The sequence below is a fragment of the Protobothrops mucrosquamatus genome, unplaced genomic scaffold (assembly GCF_001527695.2).
Source record: "Protobothrops mucrosquamatus isolate PMUCROS unplaced genomic scaffold, P.Mucros_1.0 scaffold366, whole genome shotgun sequence".
NCBI classification, from domain to species: domain Eukaryota; kingdom Metazoa; phylum Chordata; class Lepidosauria; order Squamata; family Viperidae; genus Protobothrops; species Protobothrops mucrosquamatus.
Genome location: NW_015386700.1, coordinates 221,396 through 244,483, shown reverse-complemented (window position 1 = coordinate 244,483; position 23,088 = coordinate 221,396). Strand labels below are relative to the sequence as shown.

The window sequence follows — 23,088 nt, the reverse complement described above, 5'->3', positions numbered from 1 at the left end:
GGCTGAAAGAATTATAGCAAAAAGGGTAAACCTTTCTTATGGTGCAAAGATACCTATACAAACTACGTCCAAATGCATGGCATCCTATGTATTAATTGTGTGTAGTACATTCCACAGCATTGAAACAAGTTACGTATGTGAGATCACATTTTTACACAGTATAATGCATGTTTGCAAATGAATCTTTTTTCTTTTTATTGTTTTATTATACAAAATATCAGCATATTAAGGGCTTTGAGTGCACTGGTGCCTATATAGCTTTAATATTTGGCTTACAGGAAAACCTGACGCTTATTAACTGCCTTTTAAAGTATCTTGGAAATTTTACTAATATGCTAGAATGCTAACTCCCCTGATATATAATCTGCTTTTTTTCATAAAACTCTTTGATCAAAACTGGAAAGTATCTCAAAAAAAGAACAACTAACAATGTGGACAATTTGCTGTTTGCTGAAATCTTATATTGCAAACAGAACAGATAGTACTTTTACACTGTTTTCTTGACACTAGCTAAAATTTATAATTGATGAAAGTCAGTTACATAACTTTTTTAAAAAAAGAATAGTTCAGTTCACTTTTTAGATATAGCATACTCCCAAATATTTACAATATGTTTAATATGAAGAAACATCCAGGAATAATGAGGTTGTAATAAGAGAAAAGATTCAGAAAATTGTGAATGGAATATAAAAGATACATGATCAAAAGTCTCTCCTCCCTCCCTCCCTCCCTCCCTCCCTCCCTCTCTCTCTCTCTCTCTCTCTCTCTCTCTCTCTCTCTCTCTCACACACACACACACACACACACACACACACACACACATCTAAATTTTAGCGCACGCACACACACACACACACCCCTAAATTTTAGCACCCAGAATATTATACTCCTACAAAAATCCTGTTTTTTCAGGGTCCAGTCATGCATTCTCATGAATGCTTTCTAAGTGAAAAGCACTCAACAATTTGAATATCAAGATGTGCAAGAGAAATAATGAAAATAGAACACTGAGATCCATATAATGTTCCAAACTTTCTGATTAAAGAAATGTTTGTCTGGCTATAATGAGTCTCTTTACATCTCTACATCTCTAACCTATGCTAGCAGACAAATACATCTTTAATTATTAATGTTATAACTAGGAAAATAAGTTGCATTCCACAAAGTTAATACTGATTGACTGGTTGATGTAGTAGATGGGATCCAGAGCATATTTACTGAAATTACTGGGACTTAAAATAGTTATGACTAATGTGACCAAATGGCTACAGTAAGCGTGACAAAGACTGGAAACAATTTAAGAATTAGTTAAAATGTTCATATTAACAATATATCTGCCCATTAGCACTTCAGTGTTGTATGGAAGAGATTTCTTTAAAGCTAAGAAAAATAAGATTTGTAATTCCCAGAATGACCATAGACCAAATGACAACAGTCTAAATTATTTGATGCACCTCCAGGCAATTCCTTCACTCAGAATAAGAATATGCTATGATGCATACAAGGAAAATATTTTATTTAAAATTCCCTTTATCTGTGTGATAAGGGGCTTAAATTCCACAACTGCAGTAACAGAATTATTTGATTAAGTAAGCAAGCAAAAAGCCTGATTACCCAAAATGGAGAAATGTCAATAGTAACACATCCTTTCTGTTTTAACTATTAATTAAATTTTAACAAGAATGCATATTTTATTGTAAAATACACAGATATTTGAAATGCAGATGTTTGGTCCATTAGTCATCTTAATGATATAAATGGCTTATCAATTTAAAAATGTACTTTATACCAGTACTTCACATGTTTTGAAAGGGATTCAGAAAAGGTGTTTTGGAATGTGTGTTCAAGCTTAAGTGCAATACCTCTTTAAAGAATGCTTGCATGGAAGCCTGAAAAAGACACTGCTGCTTTAAAGAGTCGTTGGGCTTGTGCTTGCTCTCTTCTGAATTATTTTCAAAGCACGCAGAGTTGCACTGCATAATGCAGTATAATGTGAAAAATAAATTATCAAAAGATTGGGGTCTGTTACCAGTGACCTCGAGCATGCCAGAAAATGCACCTTCTTAGAATCAAAATTGGAACCCCAGACAGATAGCAAACTCATCTAAAATTAAATTAAATTCTGCACAAGATTGCTAATTGACTGCTAATTTTAAAAAAGCAGAATAGTTTACAAATTTCAATGTAAGTAATCCAGGTTAATATAAATTCAGACAAAATTTCTGTAGGCTGAACATGATTTAGACGAAATAGGCACTGTTTTGTTTTTTTTGAGGTACTTTTTAGGGGTTTTTTGCATTTTTTTAAAAAATAAAGTTGTTCACTAAACGTTCTGTTTTTCTTCCTATTTTATTCAATGAACAAACAGAAGTAGATGGTCCCCCTCACTAGATAGAAGACCCACTAGTCCCCGGATTCATATCCAACATGCATCTCCGGAGGATGACAGGTACTAGTCAGCTCCTCCTAGCTGAAAAGTAGCTTGCTGAATCATTCATATCAAGTAGGAACAGCACGTGTTTAAAGTTTCAGTTTCCAGGAACTCAAATTTGCAACTTTATGAGATGTCCTTGAACTTCATTCAATGATTATAAAGCAACTTTTAAGTCAGTGCCAGTCACACGTTGAATAGCATATTTTGTGATGAACTCAACTCTTAGTTGGCTATCACTGGAAAAGATTTATTTAGGCCCTCTTATGTATCAACATGAGCAAGAGGGATAGTATATATGAGAGAAATGAGGAAGAGGAGTGGTAAAGGAATCAGAATCTTTAGTTGATGAGGAATACATTTCCCTTAGACTTTGAGATTAACATACCAAATAAGTATTTGAGCTCTGTAGTAGAGGAAATTTTGCTCCTTTGTCTTTAGTCTCTTATGATTCCTCACAATAATTGCGTCCTACTTTGTGGCAAGAGCATCACTACAATGATGCTTTAATTTTGTGCTTTATAATACATTGAAAGAGAAATTTCATGCATGTCTTAGCTCCACTGAATTCTATGAGATTTTCTCCCCAGTAATTAGACCTAAAGCTTGATCTCATAAGATATTCTACAGGACAACTTCGTAGGAATAAACCAGTTTAATACTGAGACTTACGTCTGTGTAAAAATCCTCTAGGATTACATTGTAATATATGGAATCCAGCCTTTTTCTACAAGGGATCATAGCTCTGGAAAGTTTGGCATGCTAAACCTCAATGAAATCAGTGATTTAAGTCTTCCTAACATCAGGCCAAATTGTGCCCTATATGGTTCATAATTCAATTCACAACAGTGAGTTTGTGTAATGGTATATTTATATTTTTTTACTTTAAATTTTTTGGTGGCAGACATTCTGAACAAGGCAACTGCTAATTCCAGTGCTTTGGATTTCTCTTTATATGCTGATTGGCCAAATGTGATATATGTAAATATCATCTATTGGTTTTGTTGTTGTTGTTGTATTATGATTTTATTCTTTGAATCATGATGCCGCATCATTCTTGGATAATAAACATTTTTTCATATGTTGTCCCTTAAAGCAAATTGCTCTTTTTAATTGGGCTGCCAAATTATGCATTCAGATAATCTTTCTTATCAACTCTTCTCAATATCTAATTCTGGATTATAAGTAGAATTATGGGTGCAAAAATCCATGTTAACACTAAACAGCAGAAAAGAAGCACTATTTTCTCATCTCTTTGCTGCAAATTATTACTTGACTGGATTTTTATAGCCCAAATCTGATAATTCACATTATAAGTGAATAGCATTTACACCTCTATCATCAGCACATCCTTGGGCCAATAAAAATGCTCTAAATGCTTTGAGGATTCTCAGAAACAGATTTCTGTGTATATGCAAGGAGAAGATCAAAGGGAAGTCTTGTTGAAAGAAAGAGATGTCAGTGATGTAATCTTCTCCAGATGCATTTGAGATTGTGATTCCCAGAAAATCTATTCATTGTATATCTCTGTTTCTGAGTATTATTTATTGTAGTATGTAGTAAGCCTTAGTTTAACTCTCCATAAAACATCAACAAGGCAGTTTCTTTTGTACACAAGTACTATGTAATAAAATTACATTTAAATAACATCTACCCGAATTGAAAATATGAAGTCTCTACTGTCTCAAGTTAGTTCCTAAAATATTTTCATTATCAAAATACTGCAGGTATTGAAGTGTCAAATACTATTTTTTTTATCCTCAGAAGGCCTCTTCTCTTATTAAAAATGGTTAGTGTAGAAGTAGACAGGATTACTTAGAAGTAGACAGATAAAATAATTTTTGTGGAAATTTTTGTGTTCACTTATTCTTGCCAAAGTTAACTATCATTTTCAATCTTTTCATTAAATGTCAAAGCATCAACATTTGAGAAGCAAAACCAAATAAAGTTAGTAGGCTACGTGTATTTGTGGCAGAGTTTAAAAACCAAACCAAAAATTAAAAACTGTTCGGTTCTGATATTGGCCAGGTTATCATACTGTCAGGTAGAAAAAAAAATACTAGCTGTGCCCCTAGTTAAGCAATTAGGTAGCAAAAATGAGCTTAGTTTCTTCTAAGATATTGTATGAATTTTTTTTTTACATGCTGTAATCCTATTATCCTATTGTGAATCAATCAAGATTTTTTGTAACAGTTGAAAAAATATTTGCTTATAAGAACCTGTATAGAATGTAAATATCCATACTTCAATCCAAACTCCAAGAATGTTTTCTTTTCAATTGTTGATCTACAATGGAAGCATTTGTATGGGTGTGTATATAATTAGAATATGTATCTCAGCTTAGAATAACTACGAAAAAAATGCTCAGTACTATCTTGCAAATTGCTCTCCTCTGCAAAATAAAGGCATGCTATTTTTTAAATTAAATTTGTATTGCTAAAAGAAATTATTTTTGTGGCAACATAAGAGAAAAATCATAAAGGATGTCAGAACAAATACACAGATTTTTAAAAGCCACTCACAAAAATACACTCATGTGCAGCTCTTGAGAGAGTATTTTCCAACAGGGCTGGAGAGATGTCAGTAGATTATGTAAGATTTCGGAAATAATTTGGAAAAGTTTGTTTGGAATGTATGTATGTTTGAATGAGATACCTTTCTACAGTGTTTTAAAGCTGCTATGTCTCTTCCGAGGATTAGAATGTATGCATTTAATGAAATGCATATGGGTGCTAAATTCATAACTCTCTGCACTCCAAATGGTCTTTTCCAAATTATTTCTGAATTTCTGCATATTCTTTGGTGTTATTGATGAGCATATGTTGGTCTTTAGTGTTTATTACTGGCTTTCATTTTATTTTGTAGCAGTTATTACTTTCTTTAAAAAAACCTCCTTAAAAACAGTGAAAAAGAGAACATAGAAATGTTGCTGGATGTAACAGTGGAATGCTCTTGTCATATAAATATCTTGATTGCATGTCTCCATTTTCATTGCATGTGACCATCTCTCTGTTTCTATTTGTTTCTATCCATTCTGTTCAACTTTCACTTCCATGTTTCCAAAACTTGTGAAGAACAACACTGCCGGAGTCTTGCAATCCAAAACAAGACAGTTTAAACTTCCTAAGTGCTAATCCAGAAGAAATACAGAGGTATCCTTGCTAAAGTTGTCTTGCAGCTCCACATGTATAATACATGAAATTAAATACTAAAATCTTAATTTATAACCTAGCTCTGTCACATGTTATATTGTTATTTTCTACATCTTTGAAGGATGTTTTACTGTTTGATAGGTATGTGTGTTTGTGTGTGTGTGTTGCATCTTAAGTTCATTAAGTAACGCTTAAATATCTTCATTTTTTTTATTGCATTCCCTTTCTGATCAAGTCAGCAGATTATTTAAGATTTGGACTTTGACCGAATCTTTAAAGGATACTGGAAGTTTATGGACCATAGATGCGTTTAGTTCTTTACTATAAAAAAAACATAAAACTATTATATACTGTATAAGATGCTCTTCTATTAACAGTGTATAACAGAAGGAGTGAGAAGGTCATTAACACTGCCAAAAAAACCTGTTGCAGATATCCCAAAAAATAGAAAAATGTGTAGTAGGTAGTACAGTTAAATAATGTCTACAGATCTTTCAAGAAGGGTTTCATGAATGAAAAACCGTAAGACAATGCAACAAGCAAAAAATTCATTAAAAAATTTAGATCAAAGACCTCAAGGAGACCAATGAAATGTAACAGAAAATGGAAGTGAGAGTGAGGACATGTTACATGTTACCCTGAGAAACATGCCTATCGGGTGGTCAGTGAGAGGGCACAGTCACCATACTGCGAAACTCCAAGGAATGCATGAACTGAGCTGTGCCGGCGCAGTGGTTATGCTGACTCCCGGCTGCCTGCAGTTTGGCAGTTTGAGTTTCACCGGCTCAAGGTTGACTCAGCCTTCCATCCTTCCGAGGTCGGTAAAATGAGGACCCAGATTGTTGGGGGCAACAGGCTGACTCTGTAAAACCACTTAGAGGGGGCTGTAAAGCACTGTGAAGTGATATATAAGTCTAAGTGCTATTGCTATCCTATATCCCAAGGTCTCTGATTTGCTGTGTTCAAATTCTGGAGAACTATCATGATGTTTTCAAGATTCTGAAAGCATTATGGCTCTTGGGACTAGACTGTGGAATGAAAACCAAAGTTAATAGTTGGCCTCTAATGATGTTACTGTATTTTAGGCCTCTCTTTGAGGCCTATAGAAAATCCCAATTAGCCAGCTCTTCAAATGATGTTCTTTTGATCACAGTAGATCAAACCCCTTTAATATTTTTTTTCAAGACCGTGCTGATAGTGGATTGCAGGCTTGGATTCTTTTTATTGTGATTTAAGAATAAAAATGTTTTCACCTAACTTGTTCTCAGCTGTCATGTTAAGGTTATGACAAAATAACGTTGCTCTGAATACCCGTGGTCAGTGAAAAATACATAGGGGGTAATACTTTTAAACAGCTCAATGGAAGCAGCATCGATTTTTTCCTCTTTCTTTTTCTTTCTTTTTTCAAATTCTGAAATCAGCCTGACTATATAATCTTAGTATCTCTTAAAAACAGCCAGAGGGCATAAGATGTTGACAGTTTAATATAGCAAGAACCCAGCTGAGTTGTGATCAGATGGTTTGACTCTACTTGAATTTAACATCCAAATGTAACATTCATACATTCTTATTGTTTAGTTGCATAAGCTATAGCCAAAATATATAATAGGTCTCACAGTTACCACATGCAAATGTGTTTTCTATAGCGTATCAATGTGTAATTCAAATCACATATATCTGCCCAAGTTGATTAGCAATGTTTTTATTATCACAGTTAAATTGTGCTATTTTTGTTTTATACTGCATACATATAATACAAGAGCATCTTTTTGAATTTTAACCCAGGAGAATTTCACTTTTCTACCAGACCCTTAATGTTGGATTTTAACCAATAATAGAAGTTTTCTATGGCTTCAATTTTAGAATTGTTTAGCATTTGAGAAATAGTCAGCCTGGTTAGCATTATATATACCAGAGAAACTGAATTTGTTGGGTTAAAGTAAGGTGGGTGCAGATGGCATTTTCTCCAAAGTCCATTACTAGTAGTCATTCAGAAAACCTAAAAGTTTTTGCACTTCCATTTGCAAGAAATCAAGCTAAACCTTTGCAATTTTCTGGTTTCTAGATTGCTTGCTTCTCTTTTTCATTTTTTTTTGGCATCTCATTTCACAGGCATCCCAGAAAGGTGGAAAGATATAGCACCCAAAAACAGATTAGGAAAAGCTCTGCATTAGAAACAGAAAGGTAAGATGGATTCTACAGTACGTAACAACAACGTGCCTTGATCAGTTTGCTGATGTTATTGTCTTTTATGCACATGTCATGCTGATCCTTGGTCATAATAAACTTTTTGTTAATATGATTATGCACATGTCATAATCTTAAATATATAAAGTCTGTCAAAGACTTGTTACTAAGGTTTCTCAAAGCTGTTGCTAAATAGTTCTAACACGGGTTTCCAAATTTGGCAACTTTAAGTCTTGTGGACTTCAGCTTCAGCTCCCAGAATTCCCCACCCCGCTGGGGAATTCTGGAAGTTGAAGTTCACAAGTTTTAAATTTACCTGCTCTAACATATGGTCTATTTACAGCAAGCAATCATGGAGCCTTGAAGTGCAATTGGCATGGAATCTCTTCATGACAGCAAAGCACAGTAATTTTGGTCTTGTAGTAATGATATAATTATATCATGAAAGACAGCAGGGAGCTTGCTAAGAATTGGTTGCATTAGTGGTTTTGCACCAATGGGTAGCATTTCTGTTCAAGCAAAGTGGAATTTCTTTGTCCAATTCCATTCTCTTTAAAGTTGAAACGGTATGTGCTCTGTCAAAGCAAACCAGTGGTACAGCTAACGAGTAAAATCCTCCTATCTGATTGATGAGTAGAGACCATAAGATCTGCTTGAGCCAAGTTTATTGAACTGCTCACAGAGGACAGAAAACAAGGTTTGCTCACTAAGAGAAGCAAAGCAAAAAGCTTATGATCTAGTTTAGAAGAAAAAACCACTATCACCCTTAGATGGATTGTTAACCTAAGGCAGGTTACTTCACTTTATATCTCCTCGACTAGAAGATATATGCAGTGAATTAACACAGACTGACAGGATGCTTATTCTGTCCCTTCCATTCAGATCAACAGAGAACAAGTCTTGATCTTTTTCAGTGTGAAACCTTCAGGTAGTTCAAAAGAGCTAAGACATCTCCCCAAGTCATTTTTTTCTCAACACTAAACTTACATAATTCCTTTAGCGCCACTGAATTCATTCTAAAACCAGATACAGTGGATCTAAGCAATAAAAAATAGAGTAGAACTATTACTTTCTTTAATTTGGAAATGCTATTTCTGTTGAGGTGGCTTAAAAATTCATTTGCTGTTTAAGTAGATAAATCCCTCTGCTGACTTTCATTCAGCTTGATCAATACTATTCTAAGAACCTTTTTGCACAAACCTTATCAAGCTATGTGTTCTCCATTTCATCCTTTACCAGTATATTTGATTTCTGTTTTCTAATGAAGAACTTGGTATTTGTAGCTGAAACTATTGATGAACATTTTGAGAATATGGTTTTCAGTCCAGTTATGCATTGGCGTAATAAATCTGCTACCCAGCCCATGTTAATGAGCTTGCTAACTGGAATATCATGAATTACTTTGCTGAAATTGGGATTTATAACAACCACATCATTTTCTCAGTTGGCAAAAATGACATGCACTTAGTCTGACAAGATTTATCCTTAAAAAATTCATGAAGACTTGTATTAATCATTGTGTTATTTCAACGGTGCTACTGCCATGTGTTTTTAGAAGGGGACTTCCAGCTCTAAGAATCCGTGATCTCCCAATCATAATTAGGGGGAAATATCATACTCAGTCAAGATCTAGAAATCATTCTAGTATCAGGCCATTATTCACCACCTAGTTTCTGGAGGTTCAGTGCCAACTTTTCTATTTTAAAATATTTTAATTAAGAATTACAAATAGAAAGAATAAAAACTAATACAAATTATAAAAATATAGAAATATATAAGAAAAATATATAAAAAAGGAACAAAAATGTAGAAAATCCTCATCATTTGTTCTTTATCAGCAAAAGTACAATAAGAAAAACCAGATATAACTAATTTTCTATTTTAACCTTGATCAAATAAGCCATACTTGTATTCCTTGCCTAAACTTTTAACAATGTTAATTTTTAACCCCATCAAATATAGTGCCAGAACTCGATATACATCCAGTAAGTAAAAATCGTCCTTTTATTATTACTTCTCATAAACTCTTTCGGGACTCCAACAGGCCTCTTTCATGGACCTAGTGAGATAAATTCATCCAAATCACTTTTCTGATTTAATAATTGTATATCTCTTTTAATTAGTGAAATATCCATCAGTTTTGTTTATATATCCAAAACATCTTCTCCATATTTTTATCTTTACTTGACACATTTACATCTATATTCAACTTAATTTGTTGCTTGTTCTTCTTTTGTAACTTTAGTGATACAGGATCTATCTATCATATCAAGTAATTTTGAAGACCAAAATGCAAAAACATCCATCAGAGATTGAGCTTCATTCTTTCTTAATGAGATGAATTTATTGTTCTCAAGATCCCTTTAGCGCCAGACTTTCAAGGTCCCATTACTATATTTCCTCTTAAAAAGCCCCAATCACCTTTTTTGCATGAGAAGAATTCTTCTAATTAATTCAAAACTATAAAACTATCATTTCAATTCCATCTGGACACTTAATCCATTGTTAACTTTCTACAATCCACATTCTAAGCATCCTTTTACTGTTTAATTCAAAATATAATATTTTCCAGAACTTTTAAAATCATATTTAAAACCCTTTTTCCAAGGAAAAAGCAATTCACCCGATGAATACAGTCAAACCTTGCTGGTCTTAAGGGTATTAATATTTACAGTAGAGTTTTTAAAAAAAAACTTCAGAAAGAGTTGAAGAAATTAGATTTGGCCATGCTTTTATCCCTTGAAAGTCTGCATTACAAGTATGACCTTAATAGGTATTCCTCAATTCCCAGCCACTCAACTCATAACTCAACTGCTGTCTACTTGCAGTCTACTCACAAGGAGTAACAGTCTGGAATTGTGTATTATCTCAAAGATCTCTCCTTCCTATGTTTTTCTCATAAATGCAGTACCAGCAGGACACAGTGCTTGTTGGAAGCGCCTCCAATTTCTCTATTTTTGATTAGGTTGCTATTAAATATACTGCACAAGATTTGTTTCTGCCTCACAGATGTGAACCACTACCTCCATGATATCTAATGTTTTCTTACATCCTTTGCTCAGTCTATCTTCCATTCATTGAATTATTTATATCATACAAAGGGATTACTAATTAAAATCTGGTTGTGTTTTGTTTTCACATCATTCTGATGCACAGTGGATTCCTATGAAAATTTTCAGAATGTTGCAATACTTCAGTGCAAAACCTTGATAATTCGATGAAGGATATGTTCTTGTATTATGCATTTCCCTCATTGCAGAGGCAGAGAGAAATCTGCAAAATTCTGTGTTTCTTACAACGGTAGGGCTATCACACTGAGAGAGAAGAGTGCATTATCTGTCAGGAATGATTTTGGATCTTGGGAAGGTCGTTTTCATTCATGTATCAGAAGAAGCAAATGATAGTTTTTGATTATAGATCTCTATTTAAACGGCCTTTTTTTTGTAATTTCTCTGTAATACTTTCTGTTATCTTTTAAATGATATGGGCTATTGCAGTTTCCTAATGATACCACACTGAGAATTGCAATATTACGGTAATTATGTCCATGATTTTAACAAAGCAATGATTTCAAAAGAGGAAACGTAGAAATGAGGTGGTATAAATACCAGCTGAAAGAATATCCTGGAATCATATTCTCAGAGATTTCTCACCTGGTGATGTGTGAACATGTTCTGACATTCTGTTTATAAAAGAGTTGACCTATGTATATAATAATATTATTAATTCCACAAAATTGTCAAATGCTTAGCTTTTTACTGATAGTTTTACAGATTCACAAAACAGCGTACATATCCAATATATCTTCCTCTTCCTGTTTTCCCCACAACAACAAACCTGTGAGGTGGGTTGGGCTGAGAGAGAGAAAGAGACTGGCGCAAAGTCTCCCAGCTGGCTTTCATGGCTAAGGTGGCACTTGAACTCACCGTTTCCTGCTTTTTAGCCTGGTACCTTAACCAATAGACTTCTCATATTAAGAACATAAATAATAAGATAGTTTGTGTATATTTTCTTTTTGATATTTTAACATTTTTATATTTGTAATATCTCATTGATTTGGTTGTGTGTGACACCACCCCATTTAATGTTAATTTTTTTCCTGCAGAATGCGCCAACCGGGAAGTCCCATGCAGTCATCTCCAGCAGATATGTCCTTCAGTCGTAAGGGGAGACAGCTTCCACAAGTTCCCATCAGGAGTGGCAGTATAGAGCAAGGTATCAAAAAAAAACCTAGTTTATAGTTTGAAAATCTTAGCTCTGTTTTCCTCTTCCTTTCTCTTCTTGTTTTTCAAAAACATCTTGGATCTTGCTTAATAGATTATTCAGGTTTTTATTGGTTTCCACTGATAGGGTAGGACAATATTAAAACATGTATTGTGAATTGTACGGGTGATTAAAAAAGGCTGATGTTTTATTTGTGCAGATACATATCAATTATTTGTGTGATTATTTATTCTTTATTTTATCCCCAAGATGTTTGGAGATCCTCATTCTATTTATTGACATGTCTTGAATTTTACTTTGTTTTGTTAGCTGAAGCTAATTGATGGCAATTTGGTGACAGGAATGTGAACAAGACTAATGAAATCCCTTTCTGAGCATGTCAAAATCCAATGAAAATATGGGTAAAATGTATTACTGGGTGAAACACAAAGGAATATAAGGGAACTGCATTTTAGAAGGTTGGCTGTTGAAATTTCGAAAGAGTGTTGTCCACTAGTCCTCTCTGTCCTATGTAAAACAATATAATTACTGCATTTCAAAGTTATGTAACTTTCTTGTGAAAATCACAACTGTTAGGTTTGAATTAGAAATCATATACAATGCATTCATACAATTTATATTTTTTACATTGTGTTTTATAACTGAAAAAATAACAGCTTTTAGATTTTTCCTTCTGTATATTATGCTAGTATCCCACATCTTTTTAGAAAATAATATTTAGATATTCATCTTTTGCCGATATTTATAATATGTGAGTTGAGTTTCCTAATGAAAAACAAATTGGAGACCTCATTGAAGAATTATCAAATACAATATGCATCAGATCAATAAGTTATTTCCTATCAATTTGTCATTTTATTTTATGATTTTGGTATATATTATACATGTGCCTTTTAATTTGTATTGTTATTGTTTAAGATCTCTCTTTTTAGATAAACTGTATAGTTTTATCACTACTGTTCACCCACTTGTGCTTCTTTAGAGTATGAAAATATGAAAGTGTGCTAATTTCCACAACCCTCCCCCCATTTTTCTAGGAGGAAAGGGGATTTTTTTGTTGGTATTCATATATAATTTTTTTCTTAGTATAAGATCATACATACATACTATGTGTTAAATAATTCATATTGTGAAGAAACATTTCCTAAGTGGCAATTGTCCATGCAATTTCTCATTACAAACATTGTGTCATCAAATTTATGCTTACAGGATTTTGTTGGTTGGAAATCAGTCTCAAACTATTAAGAGCAGAAAATTTGACCAATTTCAATAAAATAGAAAAAAAAAGGCATCCAACATGATTGCTCTTACACTTCAGTACACTTAATTTCACTTGTTCTCAGGGCTGACTTGTTATTCATCACGTTGGTAAAAATTTAATGTGAATCTAAATTTTTTTTCTGGTTAGTTTCTGAAAGCACTAATCAGTTTATTATATTAAAGTGTGCCATATCTGCATAACTGGCATTCAGGGTGAGTTCTCATATCTGCCTAGTACATTTCCTTTTTTTTTTTTTTTTGCAGCCTTCTTCAATGCTGTCACTTTAAATATAGTAAAGAAATGCAGTTTTAAAATGTGTACCTTGGATGGCTTGAAAAAGGTTTTGACTTGAGAATTTTGTCTAAATTCTGCCATATAGTATTCTTGTCCGGTTGCAAATGTAAAGCAGACAATAGTGTGACTTTGGCTATTTTACAGAGAGATTACTTCTTGGAACAGAACTAACTTCTAACTTCTTCTTCTTGTGCCATATCCGTTATCGGACGTTGGCGATCATGTTGGCGATCCTGTTTTTATCAGCAGCCACACGAAAAAGTGCTGCTGAGTTTTGTCCAAACCAGTCCCTTAGATTTTGAAGCCACGATGTTCTTCTACCTGGACCTCGTTTGCCTTCAATCTTTCCCTGGAGGATTAAATGGAGTATGCCGTATTTTTCTGGGTGTCGCATCACATGTCCGAAATATTCTAATTTTCGTTTTTTAATTGTTTTGATGATTTCCCTTGGCTTTCCCAGGTGGCTTATCACCTCCTTCTAACTAGTTAACTCTAACATTCAACAGAAATTAATTTCTATCATTTGAAATGTCTGCTATTTTTACAAATGGGATGGGATCAAAATAGATCAGCCATTTTTGTAGTATGGAGTATATGGAACATGCACCAGAAGGACATAAGAAATGTACAGTATGTTAATTCATAAATGATAATGCATACTTTTCTTGCAAAACATTGAAATTGTAGTAGAATTTAGCAAATTATTCTTGTAGCACCTGTCCTTATTTACCTGCAGCATACTGAGATATTTCTGTATTCTAGGAAATAATATCAAGTGTTTAAAAAATGCTTACAAAAATAATGAGAAACAAAAAAAAAATACAGAGGATCCAACATAGAGCTGATTATAGAGAAACAGGTCCAATGAAAATATGCAATTACAAAAATACAGATTATGTGATTTGCTTTTATTGATTTCCTGATTATTGTGAATCTGTTGATTAATGGTGACTATAATTGTGATATATATGCCAGTTTATAAATGTCATTAATTTTACTGGATTAGGGTTGTCAGTATCATGTTTGGATGACAGCCAATGTCTTACCATAGCATTTCAAACACACCACTTTTCTCTAAAATGACTGTATTTAATTATATATATGCTGAATTTTCAGTTCCTCGGTGTGGATAATACATTATCATAACATTTGATATAATGCAGTCTTTTCTATTAAAAAAAAATTAAAACATGTTCATCATGCATGAATTGATAGTTTTCATTGAAGTAGATAGTTTTTGTTCTAAGAGGAACAAATGTTTTGTTGCAGAAGATCATGTGCCAGCAAGGGAAGAATTAGGACTGTCATATACTGTGTCATTTCAGATCTGCAAACATTAGGTATTTGCAGGATTTAGAATAGATTTTTTTTTTCTGAAAATGCATTTTTTTTTTACTAAGTAATGTTGGAGGCTGGGTCTCAGTAAGCTTTTCATTTTTATTTCTGAACTTCCAAGTGAAAATGTGCTGATGAGAGAATTGTATTATTTCTTATGCCTGAACATTTACTTAATACACCTTGCTTAATTGCAGCATCTGTAAAAAATGCATGTCACAAAGGCTTGAGTGATGTTCATGGGTTCCAATAGACAGTACATCTTTTTAAAAAAGCATTAATATGTCTTGATTTGCAAATATATATAAATCATCAAGACGTGTTTTTGGCCTCTTTTATGAGGCCAGTAGTGTCATATTTTTTTCATTTTTCAGAATTGAATGTTGTTGTTTGATTTAATAAAGAATGTCCAATTAGACAATTGATTACCAAAAAGACATATTTCGAGTGTGAGCATGTGCCGTTCTATCTGTGTATATTTTACGCTACAATTTCATGTATATGTACATTTTTATGATATTCTGATCATTTATACTTAAGAATAGTTTAATCAGGTTCAAAAGCAAAATACAAAACTTAGAATTGTTATATACTTAAGACAATATGGACTCTTTAGTGCTCTCTGAACTTTGCTTGCAGATCTCTCATTAACTACCTAGGTAACATCGCCAGTGCCTAGGAGCTTAGGACAATGTTTGATTCTGCAGTATTTGACATTGTGTTATAATTAGTACGATATCAGTGTTTGATAGTATATATTAGATTGGCTTATTATACTTTGTTTAAAATGCCTCTTAAATTTTGCATAAAAATTATGCCAGCATCCATTGGAGTATATTGTATTAAAGAAAGCATACTTGATTTTACTCAAGACACAATACATCTTTAAGTAGTAAATTGTGACTCCATAGGGAAAGGCAGTTTCTTATTAAAATATGTTAAAATTGATGGGAAAATATTATGTGATAATAGCTCATTGAAAAGTCATAAATTAATAGCTATCAGTTCTTTAAATTTGTCAATGTACACACATTATTGGTTGTGTGTGTGATTTTGCCATTCCGTTTTTGCAATAGAAACTTTTTTTCCGCTTTGTTCATCTGAGTGTTATTTCTAATACCATCACTTGAAAGCAATGCAAGTCTAATTAAAGTACAATGGGTTGCATTCTTATCTGAACGGATTAAAGGAAATACCTGTGTATTGTATGATAATACTGCATTTTGTTTTTATTTTAATGTGTGAAAGTCTTAAATGATAAATGATGTGGAAAAAATGGACAGAGTCACATTCATAAACATTTGAAACAGCAATTCTTATAGGCTCATCACATCAAATGCAGCTTTGAACTTCAGAACTTGTAAAATTCATATTCCAGGCCATGATTCAGCATTAAAAATACTGAAGACAATTAATTTCAGTGAGCTTGAGCATGTTTACCTTTGTATCGACCTCAGAATTTATAACTTGTCATGATTTATTTTCATCTGTTTCCCCACATTAATTTTCTGCATGTTGCAACAGAGCCTGTAGTGTTTTTCATTCTCATGTATAACACCATTTTGTCTAACTTTAAATTGCTGATTTCTTTTTTTATTCCCATCATTCCGTGCATTTTATTCATTGAAGAACAAGAGACTTATAGTTCATCATCCAAAGGTAAATATCCATGTCAATTTTACTAACATTACTCATGCTGTGTTATCTTTATTCTGCACTAATTTCATATTAATCCATTTCTGTAGGTTATATTCAGTTACATCATTGCATTAAGCTAAGGCTACAGAGGACCTGCTACCCACAGTTTAGCGGTTCATCACTAGGGCAACTTACTTACTAAGGGGCAGAACATGGAAATAGAGTGCTGTTACCCAATGTTCTACAGTTTGGATAATTGTAGCCCTTAATTCAGTAGACTACAACATAAAGTGCCTAGAATGTATGAATTCTAGGCACACTAATTTTTTCCTTTTTTTCCTGAAAATTTGGCTTTATTTTTATTGTTATTTTAGCTTAAAAACCTGCACCATAAGCTTTCAGTGTGTGTTTAATGCACATAATAAAAACATATGAAGGTTTTTTATTCTGGGTCCATAATTCTGTTCTATCCCCATCCTACTGAATAGAACATGTAAAAAAGATATTTAAAATGAATTATCAAATTTTATACAGCTGGGTGTACCTACATGCTCTTTTTAATATTCCCTATAGAACATGTATGTTAGATGTGGCCTACCATACATTTATTGTAAATATCAAACACACACAAATAGGATTCTCAATTTAACAAATAATAAGATTAACTGTGATTAGCAATTTATAAAAAGGATAGCTAGGCTTATTGTGATGATATAGAAGCATTAGTCTCCTCAAATGGCTTCCGCCTATGGTGAGACTACAATTCCTAGAATTTTTAGCTGAAGCTCATGCTATTATAGAATTTTAACCTTTTCATCCCATCACATTTGGAAGAGTATGGATGATGGAAGGCTAATAAATACATATTCCTTGTATCACTTGGGATGCCATAAAAAATGCAGCTCTGGGTTTGTTATGAAATATCTCTCCCTCAGGCTTAGCATATTGTGTCTCAGATGATTTCACCACTGCCTTCTGTAATAGGATCGCTCAAAAAAGACAAATCAAAGCTCCAGAGCTATTGCAAACAATTTGGAAGCAGTATAAATTATAATCTGGATAAACAGATCAAATAATTTCATAATCACGAAGCATAAAGATTATACTGTGAGTTATTAGAAATGTCAGCAAGGAATAGATTTGTTAATCAAAGACGGATAATATCCAAGAGTTCAGTGAAACACCAAGGATGTGGGGTAGAGATTTATTTTTTGTTAACTTGGATAGATAGATATTGTGTAGTTGTTCATATATATATATATATATATATATATATATATATATATATATATATATATATATATATTTCTATTTTTTTTAAATTGTATACTTTTTATATTTCTTTAAGATTCTGTAAAATTTGTTAAAATAAAGATTTTGAAAGAAGGGAAAGGAAAGGAAAGGAAAGGAAAACCTTGTTTGAAACTTCATGAACCAGATTTCTAACATTATGTTACAAAAAACTGATTTTTTTTCTGGTTCCAGTGGGAGCCTTTCCCCCCAAACTATCAGTATTTGATATCAGGGACGATTTTTATCAGGTTTACAACTTGAAAGGAAAGAGTAATATGTATCTTTCTTTTGTGTTATGATCCTGATAAAAACCCTCCCACACTTAATGCTGTTATCTAGTACCTTAAATTTCAGCTATCAATATTGCAGCTCCATTATTGCCTATGAGACTTGATTTTGGAAAGTTACTGCTCCAATATACATGGATGTATTCCCTATTCAGGAAAAAAGAATAATTTACAGAAAGTATTCTTTCCTGCAATTTCATATTCATCTTCTGCTTCAACAGAAGGTGGCTGACTCTATATAGAGCAAGACCTTCTTTTCGCTTTCTAGCCCATTCTTTGAGGACTATTGACTGGGATCTCATGTAGGCTGCTAGCCCACAATTGCCAGAAGAAACCAAAAGACATGCATCTACTTCTCTAGGTAAGCCTTGTTTAGCACCTTCAAGCACTAGATTCACATGATTTGAATGGCTTTCCCACAGATATTAGTAGAAGAGTGCATTTCTGCCACTTCCTTGCTGTCTATTCTAGAATATAGTATGATAAAAACAACTAAAAAGTTGGAGCAGAAATATAATGGAAGATTATGTTTGGCAGCACAACTGATGCCTTTTGGAATAATTACAAGTAATGTGCTTAAGCCCCCACCCCCAATCTAGTCAAAATTTACAGACCAATTTAACTGCATAGACATCTTCTCTTTCCTCTCAAATATGTTCTTAAGTTACTTATAAATATGACCAAGTAATCATATTTTTACTAGAATTACTTGTTTGAGTCTTTAAAAGCTTGTGCTTGTGCAATCAGTGATAGCATCTAGCTGTCATGTTTTGTGCCCATCTCTTTTTCATTTGCCTTTGGCTTTTCCAACCATCAGGATCTCCTACAGCAGGGGTGTCAAACTTGCAACGTCACGTGATGTGTCGCGATGTATCACAACTTTTTTCCCATTGCCGGCAATGGGGTGGGCGGTTTTGCCATTACGCATCCAGCCCATGGGTTGGCAGTTTGGCCCCCCTGTCCTACAGAAACTTTTGCTTTTGAACCAGGTGACCAAAATTAACTTTAGCTTCATTATTAGTGTTTCCAATAAAAAGGTCTAGTTTATTTAATCTAATATTGAATGATTTGTTTTTCTTTTGATCCAAAATATTCCCAGCAATTTTTGCCAGCACTACAATTAAAAGCCATAGATTTTTCTTGTTTAATCTTTCTAATGGTTCAGCTTTCATTGCAATATATTATTGCCATGGTCTTGAACTCTGATAGCGTTGCACTCCAGTATTTTATCTAATTCTGTTTCAGGCTTTCCCCCAAACAGCAAGTACTTCTTAATTTGAGAGTTACAGTCACCACCCCTGTGTATTATTCAGCCTGGGAAAATAATGATTAATTTTACACTTATTTTCACTTTCAACAAGAGATATCGTAAGTCCTCTTAGCTTCCAAACATCGAAGTCATATTATCATATCTGGGTTGTTAATGTTTGTTCCAACAATTTTGATTTCTATTTTTTCAAATTCAGCATTTCTGATAAGATATTTTGCTCATTAATTAAAGACATAAAATGATGGTATATAGTCCATCACTCTTTTCCCAATTCTAAACCATTTAATTGTTCCATTTTCTTTTCTAATGTTGCTTCATGGTCATCATTATTAATTCTTCTGTAGGCAGATGAAGTGGCTTAATTAATACATTTTTTTAAAGTTCTGCTTGTTGGGATCTATTTCTTAACACCTGGTCAATCAAAACCTTGCTATAATCAATAAAACAATAAAAAAACATATCTACCGAAACTTTCATGTACTGTATTTTCTATTGTCCATCAAATGTTACCAAAGTGACATTGGATGGTCCTGACTTTTCTAAATCCAATATGTACATTTGTACTGGAGCATCTTGTTAATTTGCAACTGTTTGGTAGTTTGAACATTCTTTAGAACTGCCACTTTTTAACAGTGAAAAATAAATTGACCTTCTCTAGTCCTTTGGCTGTCACTGTGCTTTTCATTCCTGCATGCAAACCATAAGCTACACTTTTAACTATATAATTGCATAGAATTTTAAACAAATCGGCATGATTTTCGTCAATTACATCTTTGTTGCTTCCAGTATTTAACTTTACAGTTCATAATGTCTGATTCTGGTTTAATGTTCAAACGTTTGCATGTGTACAGATTTGGGGGTCTTTCCTATAGTCATGGTAGTTTTTTATGCCTTTTTTTCTCCGTTAGACCTTTGCCTTCTTTTTCTTTGTAATGCTTATTGTTGCATAAAAGTTTCTCTTGATTTCTGTAATTTTATTAATAAAGTTCTTGTCCTTTACATTGTTATCTTCAGTTGCATTGCTTGTTTAGATCTAATTGGTTGACTCTTCTTTGGAACTTGGTTGGACAAAGTCTTATTTGTCTCTGTTTGCTTTCCATCTTTCTTCAGCTATTTTTAATATATCAGTACAGGTAGTCCTTGACCTACGACCACAATTTCTGTTGATAAGAGAGACAGTTGTTAAGTGAATTTTAACCTATTTTACGATCTTTCTTGCAACAGTTGTCCAGTGAATCACTGCAGTTGTTAAGTTAGTAACACAGTTGTTAAGTGAATCTGGCTTCCCTGGTGACATTTGCTTGTCAGAAGGTCACAAAATAGAATACAATAGAATAGAACTCTGTATTGGCCAAGTGTGTTTGGACACACAAGGAATTTGTGTCTGGTGCATAAGCTCTCAATGTACATACAAGTAATAGTGATAATCATGATCATAAACAACATGAAAATACATTCATCATAAATCATAAAATACAACACTTCATCATAAATCATAGGATGCCAGACTTAGTGATAGTCATAGAGTACTAGCCAAGCAAACAACATAAATCATACCAGGATACAAAAAAACAATATAAATTGTAAGATACAAGCAACAAAGTTATAGTCATAGGTGATCACATGACCGTGGGCACTGCAACCGTCACAAATAGAAACCAATTGCCAAGTGTTCATGTAACCACAGGGATGCTGCAATGGATATAAATGTGAAAAATGATCATAAGTCACTTTTTTCAAGGCTGTTGTAACTTCGAACAGACACTAAATGAATGGTTGTAACTCAAGGTCTACCTGTATACAGTCAACTTTGCCTTCTTTTACTTTTTGCCTTTTGGGATATTTTTGCTTGCTTCATCTTTAATGTGTCATATATTTCAGTTCAGAGTTCTTCAGGCCCTCTACTTATCAAATGGAGCATCAGGTGTTATTTTTGTTGACTGAATAGAACTTCTCTATATTTTTTGCATAGTATATAGTCAATTCAGTTTCAGTGTAGTCCATTCAGTGATGTCTATGTGTATGTAATATCACCTTTTAGATTGTTGGAAGATACTTGCTATAAAATTTGAATTTTCTTTGCAGAATTCTATTAATATATATCCTGTTTGAGTTTATGCACCAATACCAAATTTTAAGTTATTTTATGTACAACTGTATCAATCCAACCTTCCATAACTTGTAAGACTTCTGGCTGGAATTTTTGGGGGATGGGGTGACATGTTGACAAGATACTACAGTTCACAATAGAAGTGTTCAGCTTCCATTTTTTCGGCAGTCGTAGTTGGAACACAGATTTAAATCATCATAATGTTGATTGAAATTAGATTTTAGACCCAATTTGTTTAAAATAAATTTTTATGTTTTATTAGCTTATAATATGACATTGTTGTTGTTGTTAATTGCAAAGTCGTGTCCGACCCATCGCGACCCCATGGACAACGTTCCTCCAGGCCTTCCTGTCCTCTACCATCTTCTGGAGTCCATTTAAGCTCACGCCTACTGCTTCAGTGACTCCATCCAGCCACCTCATTCTCTGTTGTCCCCTTCTTCTATTGCCCTTGATCTTTCTCAGCATTAGGCCCTTCTCCAGTGAGTCCTTCCTTCTCATTAGGTGGCCAAAGTATTTGAGTTTCAACTTCAGGATCTGGCCTTCTAAAGAGCAGTCGGGGTTGATCTCTTCTAGGACTGACTGGTTTGAACGCCTTGCAGTCCAAGGGACTCGCAGGAGTCTTCTGCAGCACCATAGTTCAAAGGCCTCAATTCTTTGTAGCTCAGCCTTTCTTATGGTCCAACTTTCACATCCATACATTGCAACTGGGGAGGTGGGGGTGCATAGTTGCCCCACGCGTCCAGCACCCACTTACCTTGCAGCCAGGCCTCTCACTGCCGGCCTATTTCTTCTTCTGTGGCCTTTTCTGCCGCCAGGCTTGCATTTTGCAGTCACAGGTCTTTCCAGAAGGCCACTTCAGCTGAGAACCAAGCTATGGATTGAATCCATAGCTCGGTACTCGGCTGCATAGGCCTTCCGGAAAGGCCTGATTGTAAAATGAAGGCCTGACTGCAAAATGTAGGCCTGACTGCAAAATGCAGGCTGGAATGCAAAATGTAGGCTGGAATGCAAAATGCAGACTGGAATGCAAAATACAGGCTGGAATGCAGCTGCAGAATGAAGCCGTTCCTTCGGCCAGAAAAAGTCGACCAACTGCACAGGGCTATTGGTGCTGTAGGTGAGTATAAAAGACATCCCCCCAAAATAAGACCTGGTGCCTTTTTTGGAGGCAAAAAACTCCAACAACAGCCAGTCTTATTTTCAGGAAAACAGGTATCTATCTATCTATCTATCTATCTATCTATCTATCTATCTATCTATCTATCTATCTATCTATCTATCTATCTATCTATCTATCTATCATCTATCTATCTATCTATCTATCTATCTACCTACCTACCTACCTACCTACCTACCTACCTATTATCTATCTTTCTATCTATCTATCTATCTATCTAACACCCATCTCACAATTAAGTGACTCTGCACTTTGCATATCTTTGCAACATTTATTTTTTCCTTTGGTGTCTGAACACATCAGCATACAGCTACCTAATAAGCACCAGTTCTACTCATATTTGCTCTCTCCTTCTTCCTGGTAGCTTGCTGGAGGCCTCCACTTCCAAAATCGTGCTGGCTTGTTGTTAATGTCCATTTAAGGGGT

At 33.9% G+C, this 23,088-nt stretch overlaps 1 protein-coding gene across 5 annotated transcripts in view; it reads left to right on the top strand.

Annotated features, from left to right (window-relative positions):
- Positions 1–23,088, top strand: part of RIMS1 (regulating synaptic membrane exocytosis 1) — a 101,571-nt gene that overhangs the window by 34,678 nt on the left and 43,805 nt on the right. For 4 of the 5 annotated variants that reach the window (XM_029284084.1, XM_029284081.1, XM_029284083.1 and 1 more), the window contains one exon: positions 11,876–11,985. In XM_029284084.1, the coding sequence (XP_029139917.1) occupies positions 11,876–11,985 (110 nt within the window). Of the gene's footprint in view, positions 1–7,695; positions 7,768–11,875; positions 11,986–23,088 lie in introns of all 5 variants that reach the window. The other variant, XM_015815685.1, reaches the window with a different exon arrangement.